The sequence below is a fragment of the Thamnophis sirtalis genome, unplaced genomic scaffold (genome assembly GCF_051295495.1).
Source record: "Thamnophis sirtalis isolate CommonGarterSnake01/CBP01778 unplaced genomic scaffold, rThaSir2_p1.2 scaffold_2, whole genome shotgun sequence".
NCBI lineage: Eukaryota > Metazoa > Chordata > Lepidosauria > Squamata > Natricidae > Thamnophis > Thamnophis sirtalis.
In genome coordinates this window covers 32,787,430-32,806,131 of record NW_028261382.1, presented here as the reverse complement: position 1 = coordinate 32,806,131, position 18,702 = coordinate 32,787,430, and the positions used below count along the sequence as shown (strand labels likewise).

Genomic DNA, 18,702 nt, shown 5'->3' with positions numbered 1-18,702 from the left:
TGGAAAAAAAAGGTTTTTATTCATTTTTCCTGCTTGGAAAGAGTCAAAACTCCTCAGCGATTGCCGTACCTGAGGCCACCAACTACACAACAAACATACAAGACATCCCATCCTTTGTGTTGATCGCGCAACAGGAGAGTCGACATTTCATTAACGCACGCACACCGGCAAAAGTTGTGTGCTGCTTTATTTACCAACAGCTTCATGTCACAGTGGCTGTGACAGTAGACTAAACACATTTTCAAAATGTTACACAGCCACCCACCCACACAGAAACACACACACACACACACACACACACTTATAGTCAAGCATCATCTTGAAGGGATTTTTTTTAACACTGCTTTTGATTTGGGTGTTCTTCACAACAGATTTTAATTTTCTGCCTTTGCTTTTCAAGCAACAGACCAAAAAGACAACAACTCTCAACTAGCGTCAGGAACCGTGCGAACATTTTCTTTCTTCCTTTTTTTTTCAATTAAAACAAACAAACACACACACACACAAAAACGGGAATTGCTCAGATCCAAAGCTTGCAACAGGCCTGTGCTGGTGAGAATTTCCTAAGCATGGGTGTGCGCGTGTCTTTGTATTCTCACGAATGCACGGCGCGATAAACCGCAATTAACAAAGGACCGTTTTGAGAAGCGACGGTGGAAGAATGACGGACCACAGCCGAGGAAATCAAAAGTCGAAACGCTGCTGCTTAAAAAAACATTACAATCACACGCAATTGGCTCCTTTAAAATAACAGTTGGGAGGGCTATTTAGCTGCCTGGAAGTTTTTCGAAGGAGGCCTCGCACAAGTTTGCTCATCTTTCTTTGATGACTACGGGCATGCAAGGTCTTCCTCCCCTGTGAAACAGTTCAAAAACCCATTCATTTTATCTGTAATAATTTAACTCTCTCCAGTTTCAGTAAGTGGTTCGTTAGGCCCGAACGAAGGGAAGTAACAGAGTCCATGTTGCACTCTGGCCGTCAAGAAGAACCTACTCGGTTGGACGCTGGTAGCATTGCTCCGATCATGGCATCTCTTGGTGGAACAAGACGATCCTTGATTCCAGAACTTAATGGTCAAAAAAACCCACCAAAGGGCAACCTTGAATGTGAAGAGTCCAGAAGCATCTCAAACAACAGTGGTGATGGGATTTAAGGAAAGACCTTTGCGTTTTACAGTTTCTCTAGTTTAAATTTGCAGAGTCTTCAAGTCGGAGCGAGCTTTCGTGTAGATCCAACCCGGGGTGATTGCTTTGGCCACTAGAGAGTACTGCTCCAAAGTCGTCGCCTTGAGTCATTCCCTAGAAAACGGGCGAGTCGCAGAAAATGCAGGGCCCCTGCAGTAATCTCTTGATCCATTCAGGATCTAAAAATAAGAACAGAGGTGGGTGAAGGACGAAACAAAGGGGGAGGGGGGGAAAAAGATACGTGAGATGCACCAGGTATTAAGATTTCAGCGATTGTGTGCTTCTGCAGTAAACAGAAAGTTAAAAATAACGATCTTTGGAAAGCTACATGGAATATATTATACATTCTTTAGTTGTTATAGAAGAAATATAAGGGGAGGGGGGGAAACAGGGTCTCCAGAGGGTAGAGGTGCACTGTAATCTATCCTTCCTTCCTTCCTTCCTTCCTCCCTCCCTCCCTCCCTCCCTCCCTCCCTTCCTTCCTTGTATTTAGATGTATATGTATGTTTGTATTATTTGCATTTAAATAATAATAATAATGAAAAAGAAAACTCACCTTCTGAAGTGGAATGGCGAGCGATGCTATCCTGGAGCAAACATCTCCTGTAAACTAAACTCTGACAGGCCCGATAGGTTAAATAGCACCTGAAGCGAAAGAATTATTGGGGGGGAGGGGAGAGAGAGAGAGGGAGAAGTAGTAATGACAATGGGCTCAGTTCACACAACCGAGCTTAAACTTGTTCACCTGTTTGCTAACATGTGCCAATACATTGAATTGGACACTAATCAAAACGAGTGGGTTTGCCCCAGTAGCTGAGCAATGGGGAAAACAAAATCTAATCCAGGTTGAGATGTGTGTTCTGGATTTCCAGGTGAAAATGCCTGGAATGCTCCACCCGACTCCGTTGTTACAGCCTCAAAACCTCCCAGCTTCACTGTCTAACTGTGGACTTCACCCCATTCTTAAGAGGTCCGTAAAGGGGGCGTGCATAAGCGCCCCAGCGTGCTTTCCGTCCCTGTCCTACTGCCCCCATTTATCTGTATTTACTTCCTTTGTTCATGTTTATCTTTACACCTATACTTGTTACATTGTACATGATTGACAAATAAATAAACAAACAAGCAAACAAACTGTCATATCCCTTAGCAACATCCATGGCAAAAAAATAATATTTTTAGGCCTGGGTTCATATCATGTGGCTAAACTACATAAACAAACACCATATAGGCCCAGAACACTTCAACATCTTCATCAATGATTTGGATGAGGGAATAAATGGGGAACTCATCAAATTTGCAGATGACACCAAGCTGGCAGGAATAGCCAAGACTCCAGAAGATAGGCTTAAGATACAGAAGGATCTTGACAAACCTGAACATTGGGCGCTATCTAACAAAATGAAATTCAAGGGTGAAAAGAGTCAGGTTCTACATTTAGGCAAGAAAAACCAAATGCACAGGTACAGTATAGGTGGTACCTGGCTCAATAGTAGCAATTGTGAGAGGGATCTTGGAGTCCTAGTGGACAACCATTTAAATAGGAGCCAGCCGTGGGCAGCAGCTGCCAAAAAAGCCAACACAGTTCCAGGCTGCATCAACAGAGGGATGGAATCAAGTTTCTTGGAGAAGTGAAACATTTTCAAAGGGAAAATAATAACAATAACCACCAAGAAAGTCCAGCTTAGCTGAGCCTCTTCTTTAAGACATCGTTAAGTAAGTTCGAAGGGATGGGGAGTGGAAGAAATGCCCCAGGGAACATTTAAAGTACCTGAGCCAAATGTGTCCATTGGAGCAAACGGCCTGCTTGGGATCTGTAAAGGGAAGGATCTCGTCACAGAAACTGCAGCGTTCCGGGAAAGTCTGCTTGTTCATTTTCTTTAAAATATGCCCGATCAGCACCTGGGGAGAACAGGAAAGACAGTAGCAGGAGGGTTTATAAAGAGCTGGAATATCTTTCCTCCTCCACCCACCCCAAAATCTGCTTAAAATGGAATTTAAGCTGATAAGAAGGAAATGGGGGGGAGGGAAACTCCCACAGGTGCAGGCAATCCTTGAATTAAGCTAAAGGTCCCCCTCGCGCATATGTGCTAGTGGTTCCCGATTCTAGGGGGCAGTGCTCATCTCTGTTTCAAAGCCGAAGAGCCAGCGTTGTCCGTGGTCATGTGGCCGGCATGACTCAATGCCGGAGGCGCACGGAACGCTGTTCCCTCCCCACCAAAGGTGGTGCCTGTTTTTCTACTTGCATTTTTTTAAACGTGCTTTCGAACTGCTATGTTGGCAGAAGCTGGGACAAGTCACGGGAGCTCCCTCCGTTATGCGGCGCTAGGGATTCGAACCGCCCAACTGCCGACCTTTCTGATCGAGAAGCTCAGCATCTTAGCCCCTGCGCCACTGCATCCCTAACAATATCCTGGAATAATGGACTGCAACTGAGCCCAAAATTTCCACTGCTAAACAAGACAGCTGCCAATTGTATGTTTTGCCCCATTTTATGACTCTAAAGCCATTACAGCTTATGGAAAACCACGAGCCAGTCAGGATATTTGTACACCCCAAGTATCTTCAAGGTGCCCCTCACCCGCGCTGTCCTGTCCTCGTGGTTTTTATCGGAGGTCAAGAAATCGCAGACGCCCCTGGTGGGAATGCTGGTGTTCTCTGTAATCCACGTATGGAGGTAGACCTCGCCCAACACCTGCTTCATATGTTCTCGCGTCAGATGCATTTCGACCTCATCCATCTGGGCCTGGATCTCCAGCATCTTCTCTCCCATCGGCTGCTCCTGGGCCCCACCAGTCGAGGGGGCCGGCTGAGAGTCCTGGTCTTTGTGGGCCTCACTCGCTGGGCCCTGCCTGTCCTGTTCTGAAGGCTGCTCCTCGCCGCCGCCTGTCTCAGAGGAATCGGCTATGAAGACCTTGGCGTCCTCGTGCGTGGGCCTCCACAGGGCCTCCGAAGGAGGCGTCTGCAGCGACTGCAACAAAATCCGCAGGAGGAAGAGCTTGAAGCGCCAGAAGTACGGGGAGCCCAAACGCTCGATCTTCTCATCCAGGGCTTCCTGCAGAAAGCGCGGGATCTGCTTCTCCTTCATGATCTTCCAACGCACCAGATCGGTCAGGTCGACCTGCCGGTAAAGGTTCTGGATGGACGATTCCAGCAACTGGGTGGCGGCTTCCTCGCACGTCTTCAGGGTGACGAACTGCACCTGGTAGGTTTTGGCGGTGGGGTGGAGCCCGTTGGCCATGCCCTTGGTGGTGATGACGGCCAGGTAGGCGCCGCAGGGGCTGACGGCGATGCCGTGGCTGCGGACGGAGCCCAGCACGTCCGACAGCTGGATCAGCTGGTGCTCGAACCGGAGGGCGATGTTGGTGAAGATGGGAATCAGCTGCCTGACCTTCCCATCCACGGAGCAGGTGTAGACGGTGCCGTTCCGCTTGTCGGCGGTCATGGAGACGATGGGCAAAGAGTGGAGGCCGGTCACGTGGGAGTTGTGGACGTTCAAGCCCGCTTTGGATATCAAGAGGAGGCACCAAAAGAGGTAGCAGCCCCTCGCCGCCACCACTAAGCTGCAGCTACATTTCTGGTAGGGGTGATAGAGAGGGATATTCTTGATATTCTGGACGGGCAAGTGGTCCACTTCCTGCCACAAGACCACCGGCTGTCTCAAGGTGAAGTAGCCTTTGACCGCTTTGAGGTTGACCGGGAGGATCTTCATCGGGCCAAAAGCGCTGCCCACGATCAGCCCGCTCATCTTCCTGTTGTTATGCTCGTATTCCCACCAGGCCAAGACGCTGGGGGAAGAGATGCCCGACTCGATGGTGTTACAAGACGAGATGGACTCCTTGCCGAGGAACGGAAGCTGGCACTGCCACACGGCAATGTTCCCGTTCTCAAAGATGACGGCCAAAAGGACGCTGCTGACGTCCCGGCACTCGTTGTTCTGCTTCACCTGCTGGACGGTGCAAATGCCGGACCACTCCATGCAAACCGGAGTCTGCATGCTGTGCCTCCTCTGGAATTCAGCGAAGTCCCCCATGTCTTCTTGCGAGGGCTCCTGTGTCTTGCAAAGTTTGTAGCTGTTTTCGTACAGGCACTCTCCGTAGAGTTCGGTCAAGTCGACTAACTGCACCCACTGAAGCCTGTTCAGGTTGGCGTGGATAGTCAGCCTATTGTCCATGGTCAAGGTGGCTAAGAGGCACCGTCCGTTGGCATCGCAACCCAGCGGAGACCAGCTGCAGTATCTGAAGCCTTGCATCGAGGACAGCGACTTCCCTTCGGGGTTGAAGACTCTGTCTAAGGTGAATGTCTGGCTGACGATTGGATCGTGGGAATTCGCAAAGTTGTGCTTGCATTCAGCGGCTTCCTTTCTGTTGCCGACCTGTAAGAGAGGGAGGACAGGTTTCACGATGCGTTCACAATGATAAAAGCTTCCCCCCACGCCCACCCAGCATGTGACTTGCTAAGTATTGATTGCAGTACACGGTGAAGCGAGCCACAGCCAAGGAATCTGAAACACTAAAAAGACAACGACATCCAAGTACTAATTTATTTATAACATGTGGCGCACAAGCTTAACCACAGTTGGAATTCAGAAACCATAAGCATCCTAAATCAGTGGTCAACAACTGATGGTTCGTGGACCACTGGTGTTCTGTGAGAAAACTTTGGTGGTCTGCGAGGAAAATTACTCGCGCTTTTTATAGTGCACTACATACTATTTATCTTTTTTAAAAATTCGTATTCGTGATCCGCAGGATTTAATTATGAATTTAGTGGTCCCTGAGGTCCGAAAAGTTGGATACCCTTATTCTAAATCAAACCCAAACCGACGAGAGAATTCCTGGAAGCCTGGCAATCAGATGAATCAGCCATCCATAAACACACCATTCAAAAGTTACAGTTAAAAAGACCAAAAGGAAACAAAAAGACCAAACCACTCCATCACCAGGAGCCAACACTCAGATGGACAGAGATAAACACCAAGATTAACACTAGGCCAGCAATCAAGAAGGAAACAATAACCCAACCAAGGAAAGAAAGGAAGTAGAAAGGGAGGAGGAAGAGATGGAAAGGAAGGAAGGAGAAGAGGAGGAAGAGAAGTAGAAGAGAAAGGAGGAGAAGAGATGGAAAGGAAGTAAGAAGAAAAGGAGGAAGAGAAGGAGGAGAGAAGAAAAAGAGAAGAGGAAAGAAAAAGGAAGAAAGGGAAGAAGAGAAGGAAAGAAAAGAAAAGGTGGAAGAGAAGGAGAGAAGAAAAAGAGGAGAGGAGGAGAGGAAAGAAAAGAAAAAGGAAAAGGAGAAGAAAAGAAAAAGAGGAGGAGGAGGAAGAAAAAGGAAAAAGGAAAGAAAAAGAAAAGAGGAGGAAGAAAAGGAGGAAGAGAAGTGGAAGAGAAGAGAAGAAGAGAAGGAAAGGAAGAAAAGGAGGAAGAGAAGGAGAAGAAAAAGAGGAAAGAAAAAGGAAGAAAGGATGAAGAAAAGGAGGAGCAAAAGGAAGAAAAGCCCACCTAGGCCATCCCTCCACCCAGTGGCGGGGAATTCCCCGGGGGGTCCCAACCTTCAGCTGACAGGCGTCGTTGGGGGCCGGCACCGCCGTGCGATGGATGACGAGATCGCCGCCGCCGCCGCCGCCCCGGAAGTCGCTCAACTGCTCCAGGACGGCCACGCTGCGGGCGGTGCTGACCGACAGCCGGTGGTCCTCGGACCAGGCCAGGGGCTCCGAGCCGCTCACGCTGTACTGCAGCCGCACCGCCGGATCGCGCCGCACCGCCGTCAGCCGGAACCCGGCATGCCGGCTCCTGCTGGGGCCTGCCCTGCCCTCCGACGCCGACGCCTCGTCCTCTTTCCCCGGCTCTTCGGCCCCGTCGGACGGCGACGGCGATGGCGATGGGGACGCGGCCGTCCCGTCCCCCGGGCTCTGCTCTTCCGCAGCGGCCGCCGCCATCTTGCCGCCGGCTACCAGCGCGCGTGCGTCACGCGCGACCCCCCTCGAGAAAGGACCCCCACGGGAGAGGCGGGGGGGAAAAAGTCCTGAAGTGTGTCTATCCCACTGCCTGTATGAAAAGCAACTCTCTGCTGTGTTTAACGGAAAACAAGCGTTGGGAGGGTCCTTGGAGGTCTTCCAGTCCAAGCTGGAGACCCTACACCATTCCAGACAGATCACTGTCCGGTCCCATCTTAAAAAAAATTCCTCAGAGATAGAGAGTGCACCTCTAATTTTCAAACCCCATCAGACTCCTGTTGCAGAAAGCACCCCTGATGTTGCTGGGAGAGAACAAAAGGGAGCACCAGAGGGGGGAATTGGGGGAAACTGGGGTGGGGGGAAAGGATGGGACTCCTTCCTTCCCCTTTCCACCTCATTCAAAGTGGGTTGATTTGAGTTTATTTTAGTAAGGCAATCCACTAGCCACCTATACAAGGGGGGTCCTTTCCCGGGAGATATTCCCACGTGATTGCAGGCATGGACTGACTGCAAGTTTGCAAATCAGAGATTATTAATGTTATTATTATTTTTATTTTTTAAAAAAAATATTTTTCAGTTGCATTCATTCCTGGCTTTGCGTCCATTCCTGGCTTTGCTGCGGCCGCTTTCCCGTTGGAAGCCTCTTGGCAAACTTGGAAATCGAACCTCCCCGTGCAGGAATTGTCTACCCGGAGCTGGATTCGCCTAGCTAGCATGGCTTCAGACGAAGGGTTGCTTATTAATATCAGCACGTCGCCTCTGCCCAGGCCCCACCGCCGCCCCCCTGCAGGACAGAGACCCCCCAACCCACAATGGGGCCGAGGGAAAAAGGTAGGCTCATTGGAACTGGCCGGGGGGGGGGGGGCGAAGGAAGAGCCTTCAGAAGTCGTGGGGGCTCCATCACTGGAGGTTTTTAAGAAGAGACTGGACATTCACTTGCCTGGAATGGTATAGGGTCTCCTGCTTGAGCAGGGGGCTGGGCTAGATGACCTCCAAGGTCCCTTCCAGCTCTATTCCGATTCTGAAAACGGCTTATAGAGAAGGGATGCATTGCAACTGGACATCTGGACAGGCCCCTTGTTTGAAACGGTATGAGGTCCCCTGCTTGAGCAGGGGGGGTTGGACTAGAAGACCTCCATGGTCCCTTCCAGTTCTATTCTGATTCTTTAGCGCTCAGCCTTCCTTATTGTTGTGGTGATGAAGAAAAGACACACAGGCAGGAAGAAGGTTGTGAAGGCACCCCCTCAACAGCTTGTGAGAGCTCTCCTTTTATTGTCACAAACAGTCTCCGTGGCAGAAACTGGCAGAAACTAATTGATCAAAGTTCACTTGTGCTGATTGGATTAGCTAGACAAAAATCCAAGCTATGTTTGAGTAAGTTAATAGGCAACCAGATTTGAGATTTGAGATTTGAGAAGTTTATTTATATGCCGCCCTTTTCCCTGGGGGGACTCAGGGCAGCTTACAACTCGAAAAAGGGGGGGGGGAACAAACATTTAACACGTAGGACAGTACATCATTAAAAACACAACATTCATACCATTCGGGTGGGTTACAGTCTTTAGCCCCAGGCCTGACGGGATAGCCAGATTTTGAGGGCTGTGCGGAAGGTCTGGAGGGTGGTGAGGGTGCGGAAGGTCTGGAGGGTGGTGAGGGTGCGAATCTCCACGGGGAGATCGTTCCATAGGGTCGGAGCTGCCACAGAGAAGGCTCTCCTCCACGTGGTTGCCAGTCGACATTGACCGGCAGATGGGACTCGGAGGAGGCCTAATCTATGGGATCTAATAGGTCGAGTGGAGGTGATTGGCAGTAGGCGGTCTCTCGCAAGATGTTGTTGCGAGCGATGGAATGCGCCTACGTGCCAGATGTTGTCTCATATTTGTTAAGGAAGGATCAGGTCAATGATTATGGTGCTGAGTTGCATTCCTCAGGCTTCACATTTATTAAGGAAGGATCATTGTGTTGATATTTGCATTCTCAACGTGGTTTGCCAGCCATTGAGAAAGGCAAACATCTCCACACCTTATGGTCCAACTTTCACAACCGTACATCGCAACTGGGAAAACCATTGCAACTTTTTTCCCCCAGTGACAGCCCCTCAAGTACTGGAACACAGCTATCCTATCCCACCCACCCACCCCCAATCGTTCTTTTCGATAGGGTAGACATTCATCAGTTGAATTAACCTCCAGATCCATGATTTCCCAGTAATTACTACTTAGTGTACAAACCCATCTTTCTGTGAATGTATTTCCTTCATCTTTTTCTTTTCTGCTCTCAGGCCATGAAAAGAACATTAGAAGGTGCACAAGAAGCCAGTCCTGTAAAAAAGCAGCGTGCTTCTCCGGTGCCTCAGGCCAAAAAGCCATGGAAAAAAACCAAACGTCACAACAAAGGAACTGGGCCCCCAGGATCATCTCCGGAAAAGCTTTCGTCTGAAACCAGAGAAGACGACTTCAACAAGAGACCCTTTGTGAAGACTTCCAGCCTCTTTAAAAACAATCCAGAAATCCCTGACATACAGAGGTCTGTAAACTTCTCTTCACTAACTCATAGAAAAAAATGAATTGCAAACTGTATTATTTATCTGCTGCTGTGTTTCCGTAACTGCCGTTTTGGATTTTGCTTCTGAAACTGTATGGTGGTGTCACGATTTGAAGTTCTGGGTTAATCTTTGACTGAGACAATTTTGTTTTTGATTGGTGCCTTGGTTGATTTGCTCCTTTACCTAGAACTGCCGTGAAACAAGTTCAAGAGGAGATTTTCACCTCAGATTCCTTTGATCAACTGGATCTTCATCCTCACTTGGTAAGTTCTTTCCTTTTGGGCAGGTGTGTTGTGGGCCGCCGGCGGCCAGCGGACTCAGACAGCGAGGAGGTTGGGGAGGAACATGGGTCAGCCCTGAGGAAAGCTCAGGTGAGGGCTCTGCCTAATATAACTGTGGTCATAATACAACTCTCACACTAACCCTTAAAATTTTTTTCTGTTATCAGACTTCAACAATAACCTCTTCTTTGAAACTATCAAGCATGACCAGGTAAAAGGATGTATGATAGTTTGGGGCATATGAATGCAAGAAATATATTCTAACAAACAAATACCTGTATACATAGAGATACCAGACTCAGTTAAAGCCATTTTAGGTATATAGGTATTTTAGGGCATATATACATAGTCAACCCTGAAACTGCACACACCAGAATGAAACAAAGTCAGTCTCTTTCCCTCCTCCCCACCCCGTGTGTCTGTGTGCGGGCGCATAACTCTATATACAAACACACACACAGAGACACATACACTATCTATCTATCTATCTATCTATCTATCTATCTATCTATCTATCTATCTATCTATCTATCTATCTATCTATATATATATATATATATTTATATATTTATATATTTATCTATATATCTATATCTATCTAAGTATCTATATCTATATATCTCTATATATCTATATGTATATCTATCTATCTATATCTATCTATATCTATCTATCTATCTATCTATCTATCTATCTATCTATATATGTCTGTCTGTCTATATCTATATCTATCTATCTATCTATCTATCTATATATTTATCTATTTATCTATATCTATCTATCTATATCTATCTATCTCTATATATCTATATGTATATCTATCTATCTATATCTATCTATCTATCTATCTATCTATCTATCTATATATATATGTCTGTCTGTCTATATCTATATCTATCTATCTATCTATCTATCTATCTATCTATCTATCTATCTCTTATGAAAATAAGAACTAGGGGTGACATGATAGCAGTCTTCCAATATCTCAGGGGTTGTCACAAAGAAGAGGGAGTCAAGCTATTCTCCAAAGCACCTGAAGGCAGGACAAGAAGCAATGGGTGGAAACTAAACAAGGAGAGAAGGAAGTTAGATCTAAGGAAAAACTTCCTGACAGTGAGGACAATTAATCAGTGGAACAGAAGTTGCCTCCAGAAGTGGTGAATGCTCCAACACTGAGAGTCTTTAAGAAGATGTTAGATAGCCATTTGTCTGAAGTGGTGTAGGGTTTCCTGCCTAAGCAGGGGGTTGGACTAGAAGACCTTCAAGATCCCTTTCAACTCTATTAGTCTATTTTATATATACTGTATACAGTATATACAATATATATTCTCCAATAAATCTATTTTATGCGTGTCTGGTTTTGTATATACGCGCTCACCCAAGGATCAAATAAATCGCATCTACACAGAAAGACGTAACAGAATCAATCAAAGCCATTTCAGTTACCAAATTGCGTACTGCGTCTCTGTGTTTGACCATCTGCACAAAAACTCAAAAAAGCCATCCAGATTAAAAAGCATCGCCAGCAATGAGTAAGGTTGAAAAACCACACAGTGGAAATGTCACAGGCTCCAAGGGCAGGACGAACGGGGCTCATTGGTGGGAAAGAGTTGCCTCGTTTCCCTTCTTGCTTTACAATTCTTCACTTTATTTGGACGGTCTCGTTTTGTCTCTCAACCCACCCAGCGTTCAGAAGGAGACCATTCCCACGTTGCTGCAAGGGAGGGACGCTCGGATCAGATCCCAGACGGGCTCAGGTGAGGATTGAACTGCTCCCGTTGGAGAGCGACTCACAACGCAGGGCTGTATAGGATGGAGACGGTGCATCCTGGGGGTTGGAGACGCCCTCCTGGGCTTCAGAGGGTCTCCACCAGTACGTGGGACTGAGCCTGTTTTGGGGGTTTCTTAAGAGATGAAATGGAGGCATTAAAGATCTGCAAAATTCTGCTGACGAATTACTTTTGTCAGAAATTATTGTTTTTTGTCAGAATTTTTTTTTCTAATCAACCAACCAACCTTCCTTCCCTCCCTCCCTCCCTCGAATCTCATTCCCATCTCATTTCCTCCTTCCTTCCTTCCCTCCCCTGATTCTCATTCATATTTCCTTCCTCCCTCCCTCCCTCCCTCCCTCGAATCTCATTCCCATCTCATTTCCTCCTTCCTTCCCTCCCTCCCCTGATTCTCATTCATATTTCCTTCCTTCCTTCCATCCATCCATCCTCCCTTCCTCCCTCTCTCCCTCCCTCCCTCCCTCCCTCCCTCCCTCCCTCCCTCCCTCCCTCCCTCGAATCTCATTCCCATCTCATTTCCTCCTTCCTTCCCTCCCTCCCCTGATTCTCATTCATATTTCCTTCCTTCCTTCCATCCATCCATCCTCCCTCCCTCTCTCCCTCCCTCCCTCCCTCCCTCCCTCGAATCTCATTCCCATCTCCTTTCCTCCTTCCTTCCTTCCCTCCCCTGATTCTCATTCATATTTCCTTCCTTCCTCCCTCCCTCCCTCCCTCCCTCGAATCTCATTCCCATCTCATTTCCTCCTTCCTTCCCTCCCTCCCCTGATTCTCATTCATATTTCCTTCCTTCCTTCCATCCATCCATCCTCCCTTCCTCCCTCTCTCCCTCCCTCCCTCCCTCCCTCGAATCTCATTCCCATCTCCTTTCCTCCTTCCTTCCTTCCCTCCCCTGATTCTCATTCATATTTCCTTCCTTCCATCCATCCATCCATCCTCCCTCCCTCTCTCCCTCTCTCCCTCCCTCCTTCCCTCCCTCGAATCTCATTCCCATCTCATTTCCTCCTTCCTTCCCTCCCTCCCCTGATTCTCATTCATATTTCCTTCCTTCCTTCCATCCATCCATCCTTCCCTCCCTCAAATCTCATTTCCATCTCATTTCCTCCTTCCTTCCCTCCCTTCCCTGATTCTCATTCACATTTCCTTCCTTCTTCCCTCCCTCCCTCCCTCCCTCCCTGAATTCTTATTCCCATCTCCTTCCTTCCTTCTTCCCTCCCTCCCTCCCTCCCTGAATTCTTATTCCCATCTCCTTCCTTCCTTCTTCCTTTCCTATCTCCCTCCCCTGATTCTCATTCCCATCTCCTTCCTCCCTCCCTTTCTCGTTACTCTCTTCAAGGAAAGACACTTGCGTATAGCATCCCCCTCGTACAATCCTTGCAAAAACTGGAGCCCAAAATCAAGGTAAGCATCGACTTCCATTGCAGGAAAAATACTAAAGAGACCAAGGTGTGTGTCTATGCGTGTGTATTCATTTATATTTCCTGTTTTTGAATCTACATATCCTGTAGTGTCCTTGGTACTCTCTTGTTTTCTTGCAGACGTTTCTTTACCCCACTAGGTAACATCATCATGCTGGAAGGGAGCGGGGCCTACAGGGAGTGGGAGGAGGATTGTGGGGTTCTTAGTGCTCTCTGAGATTGGTAGCTTCCTTGCAAAGCTTACTCAACTAGGTAATATCAGGGCTAGATAGCACTGTAGTAGCGTTGATGATCCAATCTTTTTGGGCAATGAAACGTCTACCTGAAAACAACCGAGCACAGAGCTACTGTATATAAACAGGGAGCAAGCCACACTCCCTAACACTGAGGATGTTACCGAGTTGGGTCATGAAACGTCTGCAAGAAAAACATCCAAGCTTTGAGCGACTGTGTATAATAAACGGAGCAAACCACACTCCCTAGCACTCATGACGTTACCTAGTCTGGTCATGAAATGCCCTCAAGAAAATCACCGAGAGCACCAAGGACCCCACAGTTCAACCCTGAGCTATAAATATTCTCTTCTGTTGGCGCCTAAATATTTGCCACCCTGTCTCCCTGCTGCTTTCTTTTAGCGCAGTGATGGACCCTATGCCCTTATCCTGGTTCCGACCAGAGAGGTGAGTTTATTTACCCACCTTCCTAAATTAATTTCGATTTTGATTTGCTCATTTAACGTCCAGCAGCGCCTTTGAATATTTCAGAGTAGAATCGCTACTCAAAGTCAACCTGATTGGTAGTTGAATAGACTAGAATATAGACTAGAATGGAATAGAAAATATGAAATGGAATAGAAAAAGAAAATAGAATGGAATGGAATAGAATAGAAATTAGGAATGGAATGGAATGGAATCAATAGAATAGAATAGAATAGAATAGAAATGGAATGGAATGGAATGGAATGGAAAAAGAAAATGGAATGGAATAGAATAGAAATTAAGAATGGAATCAATAGGATGGAATGGAATAGAATAGAATGGAGGAATGAATAGAATAGAATGGAAGAATGAATGGAATAGAATGGAGAATGAATAGAATAGTAAAATGGAGAAATGAATAGAATAGAATAAGGAATGGAATAGAATAGAAATTAGGAATGGAATTAATAGAATAGAATAGAATAGAAAATATGGAATGGAATGGAAAAAGAAAATGGAATGGAATAGAATAGAAATTAGGAATGGAATCAATAGGATGGAATGGAATAGAATAAGAATAGAATGGAGGAAGAATGGAATAGAATGGAGAATGAATAGGATATAATAGTAGAATGGAGAAATGAATAGAATAGAATAAGGAATGGAATGGAATAGAAATTAGGAATGGAATGGAATCAATAGAATAGAGTAGAATAGAAAATATGGAATGGAATGGAAAAAGAAAATGGAATGGAATAGAATAGAAATTTTGAATGGAATGGAATCATGAGAAGACTAATAGTAGTGCAACCTTAGGACATAGTTTGACAGTGTTGAGGGAATTATTTGTTTAGGGAAACCGTGAGGGTAAGAGCTGAAACAATTTATGACAAGGAATGTTTTTTTTAAAAAAAACCAGATAGCTAGGGTTGTGGCAAAAGGTGATTTTTAGGGGACAAATCCTTAAAGGCGGTGTAATAAATGGTGCGAGGGGTGTGAGTAAAATCCTAACTTTCTTCTTCTTTCTAGCTCGTTCTACAGAGTTTTGAAACCCTCCAGAAGCTCTTAAAGGTAAGCATGGATTGAAAAAAGAGATGGAAGAAGAAGACGAAATTCATGTCATTTTTATTGTTTCTGTCGAAATCAAAAGGGTTTTATTTAAGAGATCTTTTTTTCTTCCCCCTCCCCGCCCCTGGAACACACAAGATGGGTCTTGAGCTTGAGGAAAGAATTTGTATCTTTAAAAACAAAACAAAAAAAAACCCTGTTTAGGTAAAGATTGATCATTTCCTTGGTCTTCCTCTCCGTTGGAAGTCTTAAGGGCATTATGAGGTGCCATTTTGAGCCCGGTCGGAATGTGGAGGAAGCCTCACAAAATGGCGGCCCTCTTGGATTTGGGCCCTGGCCAGATGTTTCTGCCAGAGAAAACAAAACAACAACAACAACAACGGTTACTAAACAGGCTTATCATATTTTTCAGAGTATGATACGCACCTTTCCCTACCCCCAAAAAGAGGGTGAAAATCTGGGTGCGTCTTATACACTGAATACAGCATTTCTTTCTCCCTCAAAACCCCGCCCCCTTCGCAAAAATGGACACGCAGAGGGTTTGAGAGGCCTGCAAAGTGCTCCTGGGGGCTGGGGAGGGCAAAAACAAGTGGAAATGGGCCCCTCCCAGCCCCCAGGAGCACTCTACAAGCCTCCCAAAGCCTATGCCTGTCCCCCCCTTTTTTTTTGCAAAAAATGGGCCAGTTTTAGCGAAAAATGGGCCGCTTTTTGCCCATTCCCCCCCCCCCCCAGCCCCCAGGAGCACTTTGTAGGTCTTCTCAAATGAAAAACGAGGCATGCAGAGTACAAAAGCTTTTTTTTTTTAATTTACCTCTTCAAAATCTTGGTGCGTCTTATACTCCAGTGCGTTTTATAGTCTGGAAAATATGGTAATCCCCCCCTCCCCAATTCTAAAGTTTCACTCTCTCCATTTCCTGTACTTTTTAGCCCTTTAACTGGATTGTCCCTGGAGTCTTGATGGGGGGAGAGAAGAAGAAATCAGAAAAAGCCAGGTAAGGGCTGGGGGAAGCATCTCAAGCGGAGAGGGCCCTCCCTAGTTTTTTTGAAAAATAAAACCTCCTTTCTCTCTTCTCCCTCCTTTTCTTCCCTCCCTCCCTCCCTCCCTCTCCCTTTCTTTCTTTCTTTCTTTCTTTCCTTTTTCTTTCTTTCTTCCTTCCCTTCTCATTCCTGTTGCCTTCCCTCCATCCCTCCATTCATCCCATTCCAATCTCCTCCCTTCCTTTTCCTTTTATCTTCTTTTGTACTTTCCTTCTTTTTTAATCTTCTTCCTCCCTCCTTCCCTGCTTTATATTCCCATCTCCTTCCTTCCACCTCTCCTCCCTCCCGCCCTTCTTCCCTTCCTTCCTTTTCACTCCTGTCTCCTCCGTCCATTCTTCCCCTTTTATCTTCTTTTGTCCTTTCCTTCCCTTTTAATCTTCTTCCTTTCTCCTTCTCTCCCTCCCATTCTATCTCCTTCCTTCCTCCCTCCCTCCATCCCTTCTCATTCCTGTTGCCTTCCCTCCATTCATTCATTCATCTATGCATCCATCCCATGCCAATCTCTTCCCTCCCTCCCTTCCCCCTTTATCTTCTTTTGTACTTTCCTTCCCTTTTAATCTTCTTCCTCCCTCCTTCCTTCCTTCCCTGATTCTCATTCCCATCTCCTTCCCTCTGCCTCTCTTTCCTCCCTCCCTTCTTTCCTTCCTCCTCATTCATGTCTCCTCCCTCCTTCCCCTTTTATCTTCTTTTGTTCTTTCCTTCCCTTTTAATCTTCTTCCTCCCTCCTTCCTTCTTTCCCTGCTTCTCATTCCCATCTCCTTCCTTCCCTCCCTCTCCCTCTCTTTCCTCCCTCCCTTCTTTCCTTCCTTCCTTCTCATTCCTGTCTCCTCCCTCCCTCCCTTTTATCTTCTGTTGTTCTTTCCTTCCTTTTTAATCTTCTCCCTCCTTCCTTCCTTCCTTCTCATTCCTTTCTCCTCCTCCTCCTTTTATCTTCTTTGGTTCTTTCCTTCCCTTTTAATCTTCTTCCTCCCTCCCATTCTCCTCCCTTCCTTCAGATTACGCAAAGGAATAAATATCCTTGTGGCAACTCCTGGGCGGCTGGTGGACCACATCAAATCTACCCAGTGCATTCACTTCCGTTGCATCCGGTGGCTGATTCTGGATGAAGCTGACAGGTAGGAAGATCCTGAATAGTTGGTAGAAAGATCCGCTCAAGGGAGAGAGGTGGGACTTCCTCTCTGCAACCATCAAGTGCGAGGCCGGTCACATTTTTCACCGCTGTCGTAACTGTGAACGAATGGTTATAAGTCGAGGACTACCTGAACTTTCTATGTGCTTGCAAGTGGGTATACACATGTTATACCTCTCCGTCTGTCTCTCTGTAGTAATAAAAGGAAATAAGAGAGGAAGCAAATTTAGTAAGCTTTAGAGTACTAAACATTGAGAGTTTTTCATTTCATGATTTTCCATTATTTGTTTTAACTGAAAGGAAAATTAAGTGAATGAAAACATGGGCAAATCAAGTCTCCAAAAATCTTTTTTTTCCCTTCCAAAATTGTTCGTCGTATTCCATAAACACAGTGGGTGTAAGGTGTTTCTCTCTTTTTTAAAAATAAATTTTTTATTTTTATTTTTTCCAATATAAACACACATATTTTATGGACAGTACATTGACTGAGTTAAATATTTTTTTTTAAACCACATAAATAATAGTAATACAACTAAGTATGTGTACTTCAGATCTTCCAACTTTAACAATATTGGTCTCTTCCCGTAACCCTTTATCATTTTTCCAATAGTTCATTTAAACATAAATAACATTTCTTTTTGCCCTATATTTATTATCCCCTGCTAAGTAATATCATTTAATATTTTTTTTAAAATTACTCATTATTCCACCATAGCTTCAATGTTCCAAATGTGTTGGGTTGATAATAACGCCAAGTATTAACAATGTTGATCAATTCCGGGCATATATCTCCCCATAATTCCTTATCCTTACTATTCTAATTTCACAAAATACTTTAACACATTATTAATGTTATTAATACAATTAAATTGGGTTTCAGTATGGGCAGTTACAGGCCAGATGGAAAAAAGATCAAAAAATCAGTTTTATGCAAGACGAGGATAATTTATTAAAACAAATTAGAGATCAGAGTCCAATGCATATAAAGAGACTATATAATGTATTAATAGAAATGGATTTGGAAACAGAATTAGTTAAAGACTGCATGATAAAATGGGCACAAAACTTTGAAGAACCAGTAATGTTGGATACATGGGAAAAGATTTAGGTAAGAAATGTAAAATTTATACAAGCCCAAAATTTGAGAGAAAACTTTTATAAGATGTTTTATAGATGGCATTTAGATCCTAAAAAACTGGCCTCTATGTATCCGAATTTACAACCTAAATGCTGGAGATGTGATTGTGCTGATGCTATATATTTTCATATATGGTGGACTTGCAAAAAGGTTAAAGCATTTTGGATAAAAATATGGTGGATTATGCAAAATGTTCTTAAAAAAGGATAAAGTTTACCCCTCAGTTATTTTTGTTAGGTATAACTACTGATTGTACAGTTATAGAGACTAACCTGATTTTGCATTTAATAACCGCAGCAAGACTGCTGGTGGCGCAATCCTGGAAGAAGGAAGATTTGCCTACTATTCAAGAATGGACATTAAAAGTTACAAACTTAGCAGAGATGGCTAAAATATCAGCATATCTCAAGGACCACTCAAACGAGAGATATAAACTGGAGTGGAGAAGATGGATTGACTATACTCA

The 18,702-nt window shown here is 45.3% G+C and overlaps 2 protein-coding genes across 2 annotated transcripts in view; one reads left to right on the top strand and one right to left on the bottom strand.

Annotated features, from left to right (window-relative positions):
- On the bottom strand, positions 1–7,140 carry GTF3C4 (general transcription factor IIIC subunit 4). Its single transcript, XM_087704669.1, has 5 exons — positions 6,730–7,140; positions 3,763–5,556; positions 2,953–3,083; positions 1,741–1,829; positions 1–1,363 (listed from the first exon to the last, which is right to left on the bottom strand). Exons 1-5 carry the CDS (start codon positions 7,114–7,116, stop codon positions 1,299–1,301), a joined length of 2,466 nt encoding a protein of 821 aa, XP_087560795.1. The 5' UTR covers positions 7,117–7,140; the 3' UTR covers positions 1–1,298.
- Positions 7,141–7,578: 438 nt separating this feature from the next.
- DDX31 (DEAD-box helicase 31) overlaps positions 7,579–18,702 on the top strand; it is a 47,368-nt gene continuing 36,244 nt past the window's right edge. The window contains exons 1-10 of the mRNA XM_087704668.1: positions 7,579–7,965; positions 9,416–9,660; positions 9,867–9,942; positions 10,128–10,171; positions 11,647–11,717; positions 13,084–13,148; positions 13,801–13,845; positions 14,893–14,934; positions 15,859–15,923; positions 16,965–17,084. Of these exons, the coding sequence (XP_087560794.1) occupies positions 7,849–7,965; positions 9,416–9,660; positions 9,867–9,942; positions 10,128–10,171; positions 11,647–11,717; positions 13,084–13,148; positions 13,801–13,845; positions 14,893–14,934; positions 15,859–15,923; positions 16,965–17,084 (890 nt within the window). The 5' untranslated portion in view covers positions 7,579–7,848. The remainder of the gene's footprint in view (positions 7,966–9,415; positions 9,661–9,866; positions 9,943–10,127; positions 10,172–11,646; positions 11,718–13,083; positions 13,149–13,800; positions 13,846–14,892; positions 14,935–15,858; positions 15,924–16,964; positions 17,085–18,702) is intronic.